Genomic DNA, 19,306 nt, shown 5'->3' on the forward strand with positions numbered 1-19,306 from the left:
AAAAAAAAACTTCCATAGGAATTAGCTCAATTTTGAATTAGTTTGGACCACTAATTCAAATGAGCCGTCACAGATCACAGCAGAGGTCTTTGAGTTTATACCTTTATATATATAATTCGAGTGTATGTACATATCTCTATGTTATGTATAATTAATGAAATACAACTTCCAGTAAGTGAAAATACCTCTATACATTTCTATTATACACTTTTATACATGGCTCACTACACTTCCCCTTTAATCTCAGAATTTTAGCATCTTTCAAGTTCACAGTCTGCAACGCCAGTCGAATCGTGCAACGAATCCGCCTCATATCCACTCACCACAGTCGCCAAAACACGGGTCAACTAATATCAAACCAACAAATATATAAAAAAAAAAAAATAAATGAAGAACCACTCGTATTAAACATAGATCTCCTCAGATATGTACATAGACACTTCGTCAGTATCGTAAGCCACCGACTTCATCAGTTCGGCGTCACACTTTCGTATCTCTTTGTCAATGTGGACCTCAATGTCCCTTCCCGCCGGAGGATGGTGGAGAGGAGGATTGGCCTCGGGGTGGTTGTGTTTAGTTCGGGCCAGGGAGAAGACGGAGGTGAACAGGCGTGACACGACTTTGAGGGTGGACAGGTAGCGGCGCCGCGCCTGAGGGGAACTGCAAGACGAGGTCCTGTCAGACTTGGCTAGCGCTATCCACTCGCAACTACTATGCCACGCTCAAGGGGGCGGGGTATTGAGGAAGTGGAAGGGACAGGATGAGACAAGTAGGAGGAGCAGGAAGAGTAAGAGTAGCAAGTAGCAGGAGGAGTAGAGTAGTAGCAGTAGCAGGAGGAGCAAGAGGAGCAGCAGTAGCAGGAGTCAAGAAATAAAACAGCGAAGTAAAGGAAGGATCCAAAGAAATGGCACAGGATTGGTAGAAAAGTTGACAGAAAAGGAGGAAGAGGCAACTGGGAGGAGGAGGAGGAGGAGGAGGAGGAGGAGGAGGAGGAGGAGGAGGAGGAGGAGGAGGAAGGAGGAGGAGGAGGAGGAGGAGGAGGAGGAGGAGGAGGAGGAGGAGGAGGAGGAGGAGGAGGAGGAGGAGGAGGAGGAGGAGGAGGAGGAGGAGGAGGAATCAATCGAGAAATGTAAGAAAGAGATTTCTAGGAGTCAGGGGAACTTGAACAGGAACACGAGATAATTATTCAGGAAGGACATTAGGCCTAGGAGAATGTAAAGCTGTACACTCTACGGAGCCAATCACGAGAGGAAAGGAGAGGAGATAAATGACAAAAAGCAAACGGGACTCAAGAGGAATAAACCAGAAGCGAAGAGACTAAATAGCAAAACGATCCGGTGACAAATATTGCGACATCAGCCTTTCAGATATGGAGAGACACGACAAGAAACGAGCAACTCAAGCTCGAGTGTGACCTTGTTTATGAGTCTAGTTAACAAGTGTCTAAAGCCGGCTTAGACTGGATGAAACGTAAATAGCTCAACATCCCCCCCAACCCCAAACCCTCTTCCCCCGTGGGGGGTGAGAAGGGGAAACCAGTAGACGAGGAATGAAAGGGTAGACTCACTAACCATTAAGGAGTTTTCTAAAGTTCTAGGTACCGTCTGCCTTCAGAGTGCTAGGTCTGTGTCACACGAGTAGGTCACAAGAACAGTAAAGGTTTAATTTGACACAAGTATTGGCTGCTCAGTGCCAGGCATGGCATCTAAATGCCAAAATATCACAGGGAATGTGTTTCTGTGACACCTCCTTGAGAAATGAAAATTGGGGTTAACAGAATGGGGGTTAAGTAACGAAAGATCTGTGTCAGTCTCAACGTATTCCAAATAATTCATTATTCCGGGGATATCATACCATAAGCCTTTAAGTTCACCGGGAAATTATCTTCCAGCATGATTCTATGGGCGAAAAGATGTCTTTGGCACTAAATGAAGTAAACACGTCTGTCTCTAGAGGGTGAAATACAAATGTCTGATACTACAAGCTTAGACAAAAAAAAGTCACTAGAAGGTGGAACAAAAACACTAGACAACGGAAAGGGAAACTAACTCTGACAAGGTAAGTCGTTTGCAAAACAGCATCTTAAAAAGGGGTTAAAAACACCATTCAAGCTGACATAAAAAGGACACGAGCCCAGGTCATGAAAATTAAAGCGACGAGAAATAAGCGACAACCACAAAAAAAAAAGCAAAAATGAGTGATCAAATAAAAACAAACTTGTAACTAAAAAAAGGGACAAACTACACTCTAGCAAAGACAATAGTTAAAACTGAAGAACTCGGAATAAGATAGCAAAAGGTAAAATGTTTAGAAAACAACAGAACAGAAAAGCAACGATTTTAAAAAAACACTGAAACAGACAGTCAATAAATAAGAACAAAGATATTTGCTGAAGTTCAAGGAAAAATTTTCTAGATAAAATGTTAAAAGGACATAACTCAATTTGGAAAAATTAAAAAAAGAACTATGCTAAAATATTTTTATTGTCAGAAGCTGTCTCTAATGGCATACTGAAATTCGTAAACAATAAAATTTTGAACCAAAATTCATGAAAAGTTATGGAAAATAATTAGCAGGTTACGAAATATGACTGAAAGCTTAAAATAAGACGACACAATGGAAGGTTAAAAAAGGAACCAATGTTTTAAAAGTATAAGAATTATTTTCAAACAACTATTTAAACTGAAAAAAATTAAAGTTACTTAAAGCTACGTGCAGAATTCAAAAGAAATTCCATAAGAAGAATACAATACGGACAGTGCGTGCGAAAGTAGAGGCTACAAAAAGTATAACATTAAGTAAACAGAACTTTTGAAATAAAAGTCCTACACAGCCTATAGACACCCATTCTTTACAATACTGACCAGAGGAGAGAACGTTACGGTCGCATACGTAACAGGAAGTGACGTCATGTTCGTCATGAAAAAAAAAAAGAAAAATAAACAAAAACAAAAATGTTTTGTCCAGTCAAACTTTTGTCCTCTCTCGATACGAGACCTTCTCGCGCATGCGTCGTATTCAACTGGCAAAAGAAAACGGAGGCAGAGGAAGCTGTATGTGTCTGGCATACTAGCACAAACAAACGAAGGAACAAAGAAACAAACAAACAAACAGGACAAACGCTGAGTTCTTGCATGCATGTGCTTGATATCAGTACCATTATCTTGAAAAGCTGTTTGACAAAGAAGATACAGAACAGGTTTTTAATCAGTGTCAGTCTTTTGTTTTTTTTTCCCGTTTTCTTCATTTGTCGTTGTAGTGAAGTTTTATTTATCGTAGGTGTAACAAACACACATACCCTTGACAAACACAAACACTTACACACACACATACATGCCAACAGTCACATACCCTTAACAAACACAAACACATATACACATATATAAAATGAGTGTATATAAAAATGTGATGCACAAACTTACATATACATGCCAAGTCACATACCCTTATCAAACACAAACACACACACATACACATATAAAATGAATGTATATACAAATGTAATGCACAAACATACATGCCCCATAACCTTCTGTACACGCAGTATTTATACACGCGAGTGAGAATTCAATAACTTAAATACACTTTGCTGTAACATGCACAATTTATTTACAAAGTTCAAAGAAAATTTTCAGCAAATATTAAAAGGTTTAAAAAGATGAGGGAAGTATTTACTAGTTATCTAAGCCTTAAGCGATGCCACAATGATCAAACCAAACACGTATGCACCTCATTTGCAAATGATCTGTAATTTATACAGCTTGCAAAGAATTAATGAGACATTTTATTAACATAACTCAAGAAGATTTGATATTACTCTACATCACATTAAATATATTAAATATAAACTACATTAGCACGAGTTATACAATTACATATCATATTTACAAACGTGTCATATTTCAATTCTTCACACCAGGTGACAGTTTTGAGAGGACATTATAAATATCACCTAGGAATATTAATATACTAAAATATCGTAAACGCATATTATAAATGAGAACCATCGTAAGTTAGCATAAAATATTACAGCTATACACGAATATTCAATGACACTAACATCATAATTTCAAACTAAGTTCGCGGTCCTCTTGGGAGTTTTAAATTAGAACGAGCCTTGACGTTAGGCGATAAAACTGGTTTTGGAGAGAGAGAGAGAGAGAGAGAGAGAGAGAGAGAGAGAGATAAATAAAATGTAATTACGTATAGCCCGGCTGAATTACATTACGATGCAATAAATAAACTGTAATTACATATATCAATGCCGAATTCCATTACAGCACACTATTCACATTTACGATCGTAAACAAACAAACAAATGAATGAATAAATACGATCTAAAAAATAAACGACTAAAACCCAAAATATAAACGGAATTCCTCTACATTCCTCTGCGTTTCCAAAAACGTCCAACCCGCCCCCTTCATAAAGGGGCGTTTGTCCTTGAGTTAGGGAGTTCATGAATGCAGCTTCTCAAAGTGACCAAATAATGTTAGGTCGGTATTCCTGAAGAGGCGTCTTTATCGTGCATGCATTTAATTCGTGAGTCATATTTATTAATAGAATATACATGTACAGTCGTGGGAATCATGTGTTTATGAAAAAAATCTGCGTGAGTTTTTTTTTGTTTTGTTCAACATGCAATGTTGAGTGGAAATATGTCTTAATTCACATAGCCGTATCATGCAGGAAGGAAGAAAGGTTAAAAAATAAAAGAAGGAGAAGAAAAGGAAATGGTTCAAAACGAAAGCGGAGGAGGTAAAGATGAGTTTGAAACGATGAACCAAATGTAAACACTAGACCAACAGGCAAGGGCATGAAGTCAAGGTTACGCATGGTACAATGCAAAGTAATGTGCGTACTCACCGTCAGAGAGAGAGAGAGAGAGAGAGAGAGGAGGTTGCTAGTACTATGACAACCACTGCCCATGCCACAATGCAGAGACTGGTTATTAGTACTATTACTGCTATCAACGCCACAAATGGAGAGAGAGAGAGAGAGAGAGAGAGAGAGAGAGAGAGAGAGAGAGCTAGTACTACTAATACCACTACCCATGCCACAATGCAAGAGAGAAGAGAGAGGAGAGAGAGAGAGAGAGAGAGAGAGAGAGAGAGAGAGAGAGAGAGAGAGAGAGAGGGTTGCTAGTACTACTAGTACCACTACCCATGCCACAATGCACAGAGAGAGAGAGAGAGAGAGAGAGAGAGAGAGAGAGAGAGAGAGAGGTTGCTAAAAAACTACCCATTTCACAATGCAGGAAACACTTTCCTGCACGTGAAATTGTCGGTGTGTCGCCTGCGCTCGATGTCCTCTAGCTCGGCGAGGTACTTCTTGCGACGCTCGTTTTCATAGACCTTCTTCATGTGTTCCTCCTGCCGTCTGGCGAGCTCTTCCTCCGGGATGGACTCCTTCTGCTCTATCCTGACGGGCGTGCGGTAGTGGATGTTCACCTCGCCGGACTCATACTTGTAGGGCGACTCTGCAAGCATTTGACACTGGTTGACGGCCTTGAAAAATTCCTCATTATCACTAGGCTGAGTTCATCTTCTCTCTCTCTCTCTCTCTCTCATCCCGCCCCTCTCTCTCTCTCTCTCTCTCTCACTCACACACACATACAGTCTTGACTGACTGACTTGACTTGACTGAACGAACTCGCTCTGGGGCTCCAGGATGCGTTTCGTTCGACAACAATAACAATGGCAGCCTGATGAAACGCGCCTGTTTTTTAGGCCCGTTCTTTTCGACTAAGATCACATTTTACGACATTAAAACACGATTTTCTTTCTTAAAACTGTGATAAACTGCGACATTAAAAGGTGATTACTTTATTTAAATATATTTTTCTATTATCAAACTGTTATCACTGATATTGCCAAACTTTTGAAAGACGAAATATCTAAATCAATTCAAAAACAACAACTTTTTGTGCTCATCAACAATGAATATACGTTTGGTTAAAGACATATACAACACTTGTGATAATGACAAACAAACAAACAAGCTAATAAACCTGCTTATTGCCAAGCAAGATAACAAACAAAAAACAAAGCAAGTCACTTACTTGTTTTCCCTGCATCATCGCAGTCATGGAAGCAAAGACATTAAAAAAATACAGTTAGTTTTTTTACGTGAGAGGAAAAAGGATACGAAGCAAAAAAACCCACCACCAGAGGGCCACAGAACAAATGCAAACAAACAAACAAAACAAACAAATGAATAAATAAAAAGGTAGTTAGGCAGTTATCACGTTTTATCAAGTTCACCTTTAATTAGCGGCATGTTTTTATAGGAGTGAATTTCACCGAAACACCGATTTTTTTTTCTAGACTCAAGATGCACCAGTACACCCACTGGTCAGAACACTACAAGGGCGCTCCCGCCCTGGGCGTCGTCGCCTTCCTGCAGAAGGCGCCGAAGAAAGACTCTGGAGCACTACAAGGAGGTGATGAGAGAAGCGGAGGAATTGTAGCAGAAGGAGGAAAAAGAAAAAGAAGAAGAAGAAGAAAAGAGAGAGAAGGAGGGAAGCAGTGTGGACGAAGCTCACACAGCCGCCAAACCACCAACTGTCAGGACTCGGCCACCCAAAACTAGCGAGAGAGAGAGAGAGAGAGAGAGAGAGAGAGAGAGAGAGAGAGAGAGAGGAGTGCGTGCCCGATTAGGTTGAGGGGAGCCAGGTAGGCGGGAGGGGGGGGGGAGTTTTACCAGGTTGGGGCTAAGGAGGGACTAAGAATAAAGAAAAAATATTGTATTTTCATTTGTCAACAATGGCCACTCGCGGCTGAAAAACGAACCTAAATCTATCATTATTAGACTAAGCTTCGTTCAGTCCCTCGCCGGAGCATTTCTCGGACGAAAATAATGCTCCCCAAAACTTGCAAATAACGTCTACGGTGACATACCCTCTAAATTACCTCCCCCCCTTCCCTCTCCCCTCCCCTACAACTCATTTCTTCGGTAGTGAGGGGTGTATGTGTGTGTTGGGAGCCAGAGAGAGAGGGGGTAGCGAGGAGTGGGGAAAGAGGAAGGTATTGGGGATTGGTGGAATGAGAGGTGGTGGGTAGGAGGGTGGGGGGGTCCGGCAAAGCATGTGCCAAGTACTTAATCTGAGCGCAGAGCAGAGTGACTCTAACTCCCAAAGTCAACAATTGCCGCGCGCAGAGTGAGCCACACGGTCCCATTCCTCCTGCTGATTCTATTCTGGCTCGTTTCCCCTGGGTTTATTCTCTTCTGGCTCCTCTCCCTATTTTATTCTATTCTGGCTCGTGGCGTCAACGACAAAACCACGCAACTTTTAAAAAAAAACAAAAGACGACCGGAATCCTCCTCTCGAGGAAAATGGGGAAAAACGACTCTCATTCACTTTTCCTTCTCGCCGCGGAAGCGAGTGACGAAGTGGGCCAGAAGACGATCTTCTTCTTCTTCTTCTTTCGTAGGGATATTTATAACGCCCAGACGGCAGCAGCAGCAGCGTGGCCCGGGAAAGAGGAGGAAAAATAAAACGGGAAAGGGAGAGAGGGGAAAAACGATAGATTTTTTAAAAGTTTTTAACTGATGCAACAGAGAGGGGGAGGGAAGATAATTTATGGCCCCATTCCGTGCCGGGTAGGTGGATATGGCGTGTTTTAGAAGTCCTCACTCGGTGATTTGAAATTTACATCCAGTCTCTTCATTCGTTCATTTCTTTTCACTTGGTTATGAATAACCTTATCTTCAAAGGTTTGCAGTGTTAATGGGTATATGAATGAAACAAGATTGACTGATTTACTAGCTATCTGCAATCAACTAGTTTTTTTTTTTTTTTAACTAGGCGATAAATAGAACGCTTGACGTCACCGAGCCAACTAGACAACATCCCAAGAACGCAGACTTACGCCAAAAAAAGTAATCCACTTCCAGAATCCTTTACACAAATATAAACCGTTCTTCGTAAACAAAACTCTGTAATCTGTCAATAACATCTTCAGATTTCCTCGCAGACAGATAGACAGACAGCCAGACACACGGGGAATTCGTTGTTGGAGGTAATAACACAGAGTAACTTAGCAGATATTTCTAAGCTTACAAAAAGCCAGCAAACGCAATGCAACATCCGTGAAAGGAACGACACTTAAATTCCGGTCGTAAAAGCCAAGATTTAATTTAAATTTTCTGTCCAAAACAACAAAACAAATACCGGTATGGGGAAAGGAGTGAATATAACGTATTGGAGGATGCACGAAAGGAATAAATGAGCCCGAGTACACGAACAAACACGCAAACAAAAGAACGAGGTGAAAACAATACCTACAATGCCTCGGTATCTGGGTAACATTCCCCTAATATCTCTTTTACACCTCACGGGATGAGAGGGAAGGTAAACATCAATTCCAACGCGAGCTGAAAAGAAGACCACCGCCAGCCTTCCTTCGGTCAGGAGGGTTTTAGGAGTCTTCTTGGGAAGGAAATACGCTGAGCAGGTTACTTGCCAGTCTAGAATCACGGTTAATTCAGACTGTGGAATGTTATGAGTTTAGATTTGCGCCTAATTCAGACTGAGATACGCTGAACAGCAAGTTTTAAGTCTATGCTTGAGGCTAATTCAGGCGATTTATACTGAATATATAAGTTAGAGGTATAGGTCTAAGGCTTAATCAGGGGTAATAGGTCTATGACTTAATAACCAGGGTTATACTGAACTAAACGCTTAAAAGGTCTAGATTTGTAGTTGATACCAAAGGCATTTATTGAGGCCTAATTGAGCATATCAACCTCTTAACAGCATATATTAAACAGTATACACTAAAACTATCACAGCATTATGTTACTCCACAACGCAACAGAATCAAGCAACTATAGTCTCATATCAAACAAATTCTTATTCAAAATACTCCGTCAAAAAAGTGATTCTTATTCAAAATGCTCCACCTTAAAAAGTGATTTTTATTTAAAATACTCCATAAAAAAGATGATTCTTATTCAAAATACTCAAAAAAAAGTGATTCTTATTCAAAATACTTCATCAAAAAAGTTATTCTTATTCAAAAATACTCCAACAAAAAGTGATTCTTATTCAAAATACTCCATCAAAAAAAGTGACTCTTATTCAAAGTATTCCATGAAAAAAGTGATTCTTATTCAAAATACTCCATGAAAAAGGTGATGATTCTTATTCAAAATATTGTCAAAAAAGTGAGTCTTATTCAAAAGACACCAAACAAAAAAGTGATTATTCAAAATATTCCAAGAAAAAGTGATTCTTATTCAAAATCCTCCATGAAAAAAGTGATGATTCTTATTCAAAAAACTCCATCAAAATAACCTAAAACGGAGGGAACTCCGGCCTTCAAACGTAGGGGCAGTGAATCACACTGAGTTGGGAACTCAGGGTAAATGGGCACGTAGAAGGAAAAAAATAATGACACACGCCCAAGCCAGATCTAACTGCTGAGTTTATTTGCCAAGAAATAATCAAGAGAGAGGGAGAGAGAGAGAGAGAGAGAGAGAGACGTGAATGAGGTTTTGCCGAGTTACCGTCTAATTTTGCCGGAGTCTACGGCTTGATTGGGCGCGCATGCGCACGAGCAAGCCCGCGCACATAAATAAACAAGACGAGTAAACATGGAGACGAAGTTTTGCAAACCTGTCTTATAATTTTGTAAGTGTGTCGACGATTAGGATAATAAACAAAATTATTATCGAATAATTTATAATTTATTTAGACCAGTCATCTAATTTTGGACATGGATTCGCGAATTTAGACATGACTATAGAGCGCGCGAGCACGCAGATTATTATATGCGCATATACACGATAAGCCAAATTCTGGAGCGAGATAACTACATCCATAGGTCGTTTGGTCTGTACAAGATACGCATTTAAACACATACAAAATATTCTGAGGAATTTTTACGTATCTATATCTATAGACTACTTAATCATCTTGGGAAATTTCAGCAATATACAAAATATGGATCTTCCTCAAAGTAATTACAGTAATTAACTATCAGAATTGCCTTTAAATCGCAATTAAACCATTATAATTGAACTAGAAGCGTTCCTTTTCGTATTTACATATATTAAAAGTATACACACACATATATATTATATACATATACACTATATATATATATATATATATATATATATATATATATATATACTACATATATATATATATATATATGCAAATTATGTTTATTTACAAAGCAACACCTGTATGGCGTGAAACTCATCTTTCACGTTATTATTGTTTCCATGATCTTCCACTCCTTCCTCTGTGTTCCCAGAAGCACTCCGGGATTTGTGACTCTCGTGAGACAGTTATGTCTCCTGTCAAGTAGCCAAAGGCGTGTCTTCTAATTCGAGTTGATGCTACTGTATATATATATATATATATATATATATATATATATATATATATATATATATATATATATATATATATTAAATATTAAACATTCCACTTCATATAAATTAGAATAATCATCCTATTTTCAAAATCCATTTACAAAATTCTAACCTCAAATTTATGAATAATCATCCTATTTTCAAATATATATTTATATAACCTATATACCCTATCCATATTTATATGTATATGTGTGTGTGTGTATATACATATATATATATAATATATATATATATATATATATATACATATATATATATATATATATATATATATATATATATATATATATATATATATATATATATATATATATATATATATATATATCCAACTACTGTATACAACACACGCATTAATACCACGAGAGAAGCGAAGTGTTAGTCCAAGAGGATACAAAGTAATAATCTTTCCTTTTTATATACAAGAGAGAATCAGGCGGGACACCGCACTCTGATAAACTGGGGGAAAAGCGAGAAAAAAAGGGGAGAATGTAAAATAAAAATAAGCCAGAATTATGTAAAACAAAATTTTTAGTAAAATTTCTAAGATTCCTTGTTTTAATGGTGCTATTTACACGAGCCAATCTCTTCACGGAGCGAGGAATATGCAATACAGTCTTGGAAATACAACAGGGCGTGGGTTTATAAGGCATGGTTGTATTTTGGTTTGTTATGAGAAAATTTATTTTCCTATAAAAATTCTATAAATTTCTGCTTTTTTACCAAAATTACAATCGTGAAATTCTTAATATTTTTTTTTTTCTGCTTTTGGGGGGCTGGTTTGTTAGGATAAAATTATTTTAGCTATAAATATCTGATAAATTTCTGCTTTTTGTCGAAATTACTATCATGAAATTCTTGATTTTTCTTTTTATTCCGTAAACTGGTTTGATAAATTCGACATTTTTTTCTGCCAGTTGCTAAACCTAGTTTGATGACTTCGATATTTTTTTTTGCTAATTTATAAATCTAGTTTGATAAATTTCTCACATATTTCTGCTTGTGGCTGAACTGAAATTGACCCAACTTCCCCAGCAAAGAATAAATAGGACAGTATATTTTATTTCGACAACTTAATTCTGACTGCTTTTAGCAAATGTCGAAAAACAAACACAAAATTAAAATACATCGCTCTCCCTAAGTCCAGACCACAGTCGTTAAAATTAAGCTGAGATTACCAGGTTTAAGAAGATGCTGTCAACGATGGAAAGAGTAAAAGTTCTCGTGACAATATTATAATATTATTCACTTTACTATCACTGAAAGTTCCCATGAATTTCTAAATACCTTCGCGGGAACAAGTTTAATTAAATAAAGCTTCACTGTCCATGGGTTCCATTTTGAAAAAGACAATAATGGGCTTTTTAAGAATAATGAAAAGAAAACATGAATGAAAATGAAGGTTTTTTAATATCAATACACTCTTCGGCAGTATTTTTTGACAACTCGTTAATCTTGATTATAAGCTGGAAATTAAAAATAAAAATGAATTTTTCTTTGATTTATTCATCGTAAAAAAATTCCAAGGTTTAGGTATGAATTTTATTTCAGTTACCAATACTAGCAAAAGCAGTTTTATAGTCCAACGAAAAGTATTTCTTTAATTTTAGGTAAAATAATTTCTTGAGCTTCAAGGAATATCTAAGCATTATGTTATGAGTTAAAATCCTTTACTAGGTCAAATATCTCCCAATTTTAAGTTATATTGTATTAAACTCTAGAAATGTAATCTCTAATTGAGTATAAGCAAGAACAGTGATGCAACTTTTAAACATTTGCATTTTTAGCAAAACAAACGATGGACAAAGCAACGCAAACGAACTCTTTATGCATAATCTTTGCACAAATTAAATCTTATTTTATTACTTGAATAAAAAAAACCATGCATACTACTCTAGTAAAAAAAAACCCACGTTACCCAGAAATGGCAACAAAACATTACCATTTTCTCAGACGTATTGCATATGCCTATCGCTGTATAGTAGCAGCAGAGCCAAACAGAAGCGTTTAATTATTTTTTTTTTTTTGCGTCAATTTTTTTTTTGCGTCAATATTTTTTTTGCGCCAATTTTTTTTTTGCGCCAATTTTTTTTTTTTTTTTTTTTTTTAGTCAGTTTGCTTCAAGGAATCAAAACACAGAAACAGATCCTTTTACCTGGTCGTCTGGGAGGTGATGCCTGCCTCCCTGAGAGGAATGGAAACGGGACTGGTCCAATCACAGGGTCTGGGATAAAACGATGAACAAACAATAAGGCGGTGATGGTGATGATAGTGGTGATGATAGCGGTGACAGTGGTGATGATAGTGAGGAGGAGGAGGAGGAGGAGGGTAAGGGTAGTGGAAGGAAAGTTCAAGAGAGACAGGGATTTTTGTGATGATATGTTGGAAGCAGAAGAAGTTGTTTTTGAGGAGGAGGAGGAGGAGGAGGAGGAGGAGGAGGAGGAGGAGGAGGAGGAGGAGGAGGAGGAGGAGGAGGAGGAGAAGAGAGAGAGAGAGAGAGAAACTGAAGAGAGAGAGAGAGAGAGAGAGAAATTTGAAGCTAACTGTAAGACAGTAAAGAGATGTGTGTGCACCAAAATGAATGAGATAGAAAGATGGAGAGAAAAATTTGAATTTTTAACTGTAAGACAGTAAAGATTGTGGTGTGCATGAGAGAGAGAGAGAGAGAGAGAGAGAGAGAGAGAGAGAGAGAGAGAGAGAGAGAGAGAGATGATGTGGATGGTTCCTTCAGACGAGGTAAAAGGCACGAAAGTAGGAGGGACGGAATAAAAAAATAAAAATAATCAAAGGAAAAGGCGACAAACAGCACACGAAATGATTCGAGCGAACGAAAGTCAAGAGTTTTGAGATTCTTCAAAAGCTGCTGAAACGGATCTCGAAGGAACAGGGCGAAACGAAAAGAAAAATAAAAAATAAATGGAAACCTGTGAGAGAAATAAAATGGAAAACGATGCAAGGGAGAAACTACAAGAAACACAATTCCAAATAAATCATACATTGTGCAAAATACATTTCAATAGATCATAAATTGTGAGAAACAGAACGTAATGGTGCCTGTGAAATGTTGCCTACGTAACTACTCTCAAAAGTATTTTGTACTGCGTGCAAAAATAAATAGTGAAATGAGGTTCTTCAGTACGACATAAAACAATGGTATTTTTAAAGAATAATTAAGATTAAATATATCAGTTCTCATTGAGTTTTCGTCAAAACAGTTTACAAATAAATTTAATTATGTAACAACAAAAGACATTTAAATCAATAACTGTATAAATATTAATTAATAAAAATTAAGTGTCATTTAGCATGCAAGGTCCTTAATGATAAAAAAGTTTGATAAACATACCAATAAAGTAAATAAAATAACTAACTACAACCTACCAACGTGAACAGTCGTGCAAAAAAGAAAAATAAAAGCTGATTGGAAAAATGTCTAAAAAAAGAAAACAACTGGATTACGTGAGGAAAGAACCAAGACCTGCAGCAACATTATTCATTAATCCGAGTATGGTGAGTCAAGAATGAGTCTCTGAGGCTACCAGAAAAAAAAAAAAACAACCCAGCACCTCGAAGAAACTGAGTAATACTCTACATTCCCAACCGTAAAATGAATAACTTTAGCACCTTTCCATGACACGGCCTTGCTGTTGTAGTTCTGATCCCGTCCTGGAATTTGGGTATAGTGAGCGTAGGACTGGTAGGATTGTGTGGGCTGTGAGTAGGAGTGGGAGTAGGAATGGGGGCGGGAATATCTGTGGTAATCAACTTGTGAAGTGTAAGAGCCCCTGGAATGGTGACTACAGGTATGAGGAGAACTGGTTCGCAGGGTGCTGTAGTTCTGGCTACTGGGCTGGTTAGACGAGTAATGGGGACTGGAGTGATTCATTGCACGGGTTAGTCGATGAGGTCTTTCTAGGGACTGGGTCCAACTCTGACCGTACGATCTCGTTGGGGACCCGTATGATTCTGGTGGGATGTAACGGGATTTTGGGCGGTGTGCATCAGCGTTATAACTACCAGAGGATGGGCGTGTTAGAGTAGAAGTTAGTCCTGCTGGTGGCTGAACCTGAGTGGGTGGTGAACAAACAGGTTCAGGTACACGCAACGCTCGTTGCTTGTGGGCTGTTCGGGCATCTACGGGAGATGGTGTTGGGGTAGAAGTTAACAAAGGCTGTGGGTTACTTCGTGCTAGGCGTTGAGGTTTCTGTGGTCCTAAAAGTGGTGGTGGAGGCCTTGGTGGTACTAAGTTAGACATGTTAGCTAGTTCATTCACTGAGGGAGCAGATGTGTACATTTGACCTATGATAGATACTCCTGATTTAGGATCAGGCTTTTGGCTTTCAAAACGACCAACAGAAGCCTCTACATTACCAGTATGAACTCGACGTAGCACAGCTTTTTCTACTGAATCTCTTCTTGCCAGTCTCTCTACAGTTTCTGGATCAAGGAATGATGGGGAACGAGCAGCTAAACTTTGAAGGGTAGATGTTAATTTTGACTTAGGTAAGTATTCATCTCGAGCAGGCTGCCAACGTTCTGGACTCCTTGATCGCCTTGGTGTTTCATATTTTGCCCTCATATACTGGACATCACCAGATTCCTGACCCCTCACAACTGTCTTCCCAACAGGGGTTACACGTGACAATGCACCATTCATGTCGGGTAGGGAGCGTGCCCTCCTTGCATCTTCTGGGCTTTCATATCTGGCCTTTAAACGACTAACATCTCCTGTTTTTACATGATAAAGATATGATCGAGAATGAGAAGTAGGATTAACTTGTTCCTTTTTATCTTTTACAGGTTCAGATATGCACTGTACGGATGAACCGCTCACAGGGTTGGCTTTATCATAAATTTGCCATGCTTGGGAAGCAACATCTGCTTTATTGGCCAAATTAACAGAGGAAACAGACCTTTCTGGAAGGTAGTTTGGAGACAATAGCTTATTTTGAGATTGCTGCTTTAGGCGGGATGGGAGAGTGGCATAGTGAGGTACTTCATCTACGTTCAAACGGCTACCTCTTGAAGAATGGCGTTCAGATGATCTAGAATTTCGTCGAGCTCTCTTCTCGAAAAATTTAACTTTGCCTGCCACATCTTTGTGAACAACAGTTCTGACAGAAACTTCAGAATCACTTGATTCAGGGTCACTCACTTGCTCAGGAGGAAGACTATGGCTACGAATAGTTTTAGCAGGCTTCTGTACTACCAAAAGAAACTGGTCACCAGAATTAAGGGAATTTGGTTCTGAAGAATCAGATATATCGAGTGAGTAACAAGTTCTTGGGGAAGAACGGGAAAGACTTTCAGGGCTTAATGATAAAGGAACATCATCTGGAACTTGAAGATTATTTAATACATTAGAAGTAGTCTCTAGGGAGCGGCCAGATCGCTGTTCTAATACTTTTTCTTGAAGCTCGATTGACAGCTGTTTTGAAAGCTGCCTTCGTTGGTCCTCTATCTGATTTAAGCTGCTGGAGCTCTTTGTTGCTCTTGGTGGAGAGGAATGTCTAGAAGGTGGTCTCCTTGATGGTTCTGATGGTGTTCGCACATGAAGAGTACCCAGCTTGTTTGCTAATGCTTGTCCTGTTTCTGTAACATTCACTCCATGGGTGGATAACTCCCGCTGGCTTTTAGCCTGAGGCTTTTCTCCACCTAACTGCTTCCTTTCCCTCCATGAACGAATACTTTGCATTGAGCCATAGATCTCAGTAAGGTGGTCACGGAAAGCATTTACTTGCTCTAAACTCAAACTAGTCCATAAACCACGGGCTCTCATACTCGAATCTTCTCGTGGAAGACTCAAACTAGAACCGCGCCTGCTGCTGCGATTTCGCTCAGGACTCTGGTACATCCGTGAAAGATCACGCACAGATGAACCTCGCCATAAACCGCGATATGTGTCCTTTGAGCTTTCAAGTTCTTGTCGCCTTTTGTGTGTAATTTCTGAGCTGTTATCTGTCATAGATGTAAATCTTTCTTTAAGTTCGGGGACACTTACATCACGGCCCCGCAGCCTGCAGTCACCAGCCCACTTTTTGTCAGGAGTGACTTTATATAAAAATTCATGCTCTTTCTGAGCTACATTTAACTCTTTGAGTAAGACATTATACTCCATTGCCTTACGCTCTTTTTCTCTCATGCCTTTCCAAGTCTCAAAGTCTACAATTTCATTAGCACGATTATCTGCAGCTGAAAGTTCTACAAAGCTAACTGAACGCTCAAGCCGGTGGACACGGTCTAGTGAAGTGAAAAGCCGCCTCAACTGGGATATACGGGCATTACGAGGAGCTGCATTGCGAAGTTCTAAAATATACTGACGGTAGCGTTTGGGATGAGAATGAGGAGATGGAGTTAACACTTCTAAACTTTTACTGCGCCTTGATCCAGAGGACCAAATTTCAGCTGGAATGTTTTTGAAGCTACTGCTCACTTGTCGCACTAACTGCAAAGATCGCAAAGGTGAGGTACTGCGAGGTGGGCTTTGAGAACTGCGCCCACTAACTGATTCCCCCCGAGCTAAGGCCTCCCACTTACTTCGCTTTTCACTGAAGGAAGCAGAATAACGAGAACGTCTTGCTGGGGCTGAATGTGGCCTGGGATGAGGTTCAGACCTCCTTTTCTGACGATGATCTTCACTAGCATGTCGTTCTGAAGTTGGGGAAGGTGATAAATCAAGCATGCTTGAATAGCCAGTTTCATTACTTTGTGTTGTGTCGAAACTTTCACTTTGTTTCAACTTTTTATCATCAGAAACTTCAACAGACATGTCTGAATACGGTGATTCTCTATAGCGACTGTCTTTCCTGTTGACAGGAGATCTTCTAGATGATGGATGTGGCTCAGGGGAGAGACAGCCACTTCTCCTCCTTCTACAAGCAGCCTCAACACTGCTACTTCTATATGCTGGGCTGCTGTTATCAAAATGAATGTATGTCTGAGAAGGACGTTTTATTTTATTCATGCTACTAACTGTATGGCGTGTCACACTAGTACGACTTTCATTTGATATATTTGACCACTTCCTTGGTACATCTGCACTTTGAGAACGATTATGTCCTCTATTAAACACCATGACTGGTTCCTGAATGCTTGTTTTATGAGATGTTTTGTTATAATTAAAGTCTTTCTGAGCCAACTTAACATCAGATTTTTCACTTTTATCTGATAACCTAGAAGGTGACACACTTTTAGTTGTGGGTGACGCTCTTCGAGGGGGAGAATTCTCACGATCTTTTATTGTGAAACGTGACTCAGAAACGGCACGTCTGCCTTTCAGGAAGTTTTCACGAACTTCACTGCTTTGTTTAGCTAGAGAGGATGATCTACCTAAAGAATTAGTCCGTACAGGAGAATTACCGAGCTTCTCACGTGAGCGAGCAACCTTTTCTCGATGCCATGATGAATATAATGCACGAGTTTCTCGAACCCGTTCTGCTGAGGTTGAGCGTGGTGATGGCACAGGAGGTCGATCCCTGAAATTTTTCAAGAGGGATGGGTGCCACTTCGAAGATATTCTCCGTGGAGGTGAAGGAGCAATCACAACTCGGGAAGGGGCTGATCTTTTTCTTTCCCCAAAAGTGGGCACAGGAGGCTTTGGTGGAGGTGACATGTTTCTCAGCGAGTCGTAGGAAGGGCTGAGATCTGAGAGGGATGGGTGGTGAAGACCAAGGTCCAGGTCTGAATACACCACGAAGTACTCGTCTGTAAAGAGTAACGCACAAAAGAGAACTTTTAATAACTGAAGAAACATAAACATATAAAGCATGCGGTGAATCTTCTACTCTGCTGTGGTCTCAAGGCCTAAGCTTTGTACCCAATGCATGAATAGCCTCGAGCCTTCAAAAGTAATTTGGTGCTGGAGCTTGTTCCTTGGTGGGAATTGGCTGTGCCGAGTGACCTTAGCTTGAAGAAACTTGAGAGTGAAGGTTTTTCATGTCCTGGTGCTGGAGGTCAACATCTACAAGCGTTTTGAAGGTGCATTTTTGGAAAATCTTACACCTTACATGTCGTTCTTCGTGCACAACAACTTACTGGTGCTGTCACAGGGCTCAAGGAGACTTGTGCTTATGTACAGACGTCTCCAACTGATGAATCCCTTTGCTGAAGTAAGGAGTGCATGCTCCTGAAGAGGTGAGTACGAGGATGAAGGAGGCTGTGCTTTATAAAGGATGGTGCATAATTACAGGTAGAGGATTAGGAATTACTATATGAACGCAAGTATTGAATGAGGCGGAACAGTATTTCAGAAGAGACTGAAAAGGTACAAAACTAACTGGCATAACTAAGGTGGGCTGAAAGATGCCAAGGAGAAGGAGCAGGAGCGGACACTACAATGCAGACCTGATTGACCTACGTGAGATATATGCTGTCCTAAATCTACTGCACAAAAAAAAAAATAATAATAATTGTCTCATGCAAATGTAAAACTGAATATTGCATCACTGTAAACAAGGGACAAGTTTGTTGGGCTAATACTCAGGATCAACCTCAGTGATGAGCATGAGGCCATACGACGATCCTGTGATTCTCATGACTTTATGAATGAGACAATGACTCAGTAACCGACACCCGAAAGAAGGATTGCGATGCAAACAACTGCAGTGAGACCTTCCTCAGGACGGTGCCATGTTTACCCCCCACAGCTGCACTGGTCATGCAACAGAGGCACCAGAAGGCACAACCAACACCCGTAGCAGGTGCTATGCACTGATAATATCTTTATGCAACAAATGTAATTAGGTTTCAGTATTTTAGGTTATTATTTTTAAATAAAACAAGGTTTAAAGACATTAACACCGATTAAGACACATGGTTATGTCACAGGACATTTTGACAAGTAATGGGTATTGTCATTTAAAGCCACTCTTCAGTGTATGGTATTCAGCATGTCACCTTTCAGGATATTGCATTTATA

At 39.4% G+C, this 19,306-nt stretch overlaps 2 protein-coding genes across 51 annotated transcripts in view; both read right to left on the bottom strand.

Moving 5' to 3' along the window:
* The window catches only part of LOC136825405 (uncharacterized), a 979,501-nt gene that overhangs the window by 18,208 nt on the left and 941,987 nt on the right, over positions 1–19,306 (bottom strand). For 46 of the 50 annotated variants that reach the window (XR_010849324.1, XR_010849322.1, XR_010849327.1 and 43 more), the window contains 2 exons: positions 12,545–12,613; positions 5,275–5,479 (listed from right to left, as the gene is read on the bottom strand). Coding sequence is in view for 43 of the 50 variants with exons in the window: in XM_067081764.1 (XP_066937865.1) it covers positions 5,275–5,479; positions 12,545–12,613 (274 nt within the window). In the remaining 7 variants the exon portion in view is untranslated. The remainder of the gene's footprint in view (positions 1–5,274; positions 5,480–12,544; positions 12,614–19,306) is intronic. The other 4 variants (XR_010849328.1, XM_067081747.1, XM_067081742.1 and 1 more) reach the window with 1 other exon arrangement.
* On the bottom strand, positions 13,779–18,782 carry LOC136825406 (serine/arginine repetitive matrix protein 2-like). The gene has a single exon (XM_067081770.1). The coding sequence runs from the start codon at positions 18,155–18,157 to the stop codon at positions 13,925–13,927; it is 4,233 nt and encodes a 1,410-aa protein (XP_066937871.1). The 5' UTR covers positions 18,158–18,782; the 3' UTR covers positions 13,779–13,924.

This window comes from Macrobrachium rosenbergii, chromosome 37 (assembly GCF_040412425.1).
Source record: "Macrobrachium rosenbergii isolate ZJJX-2024 chromosome 37, ASM4041242v1, whole genome shotgun sequence".
In the NCBI taxonomy this organism is placed as follows: Eukaryota; Metazoa; Arthropoda; class Malacostraca; order Decapoda; family Palaemonidae; genus Macrobrachium; species Macrobrachium rosenbergii.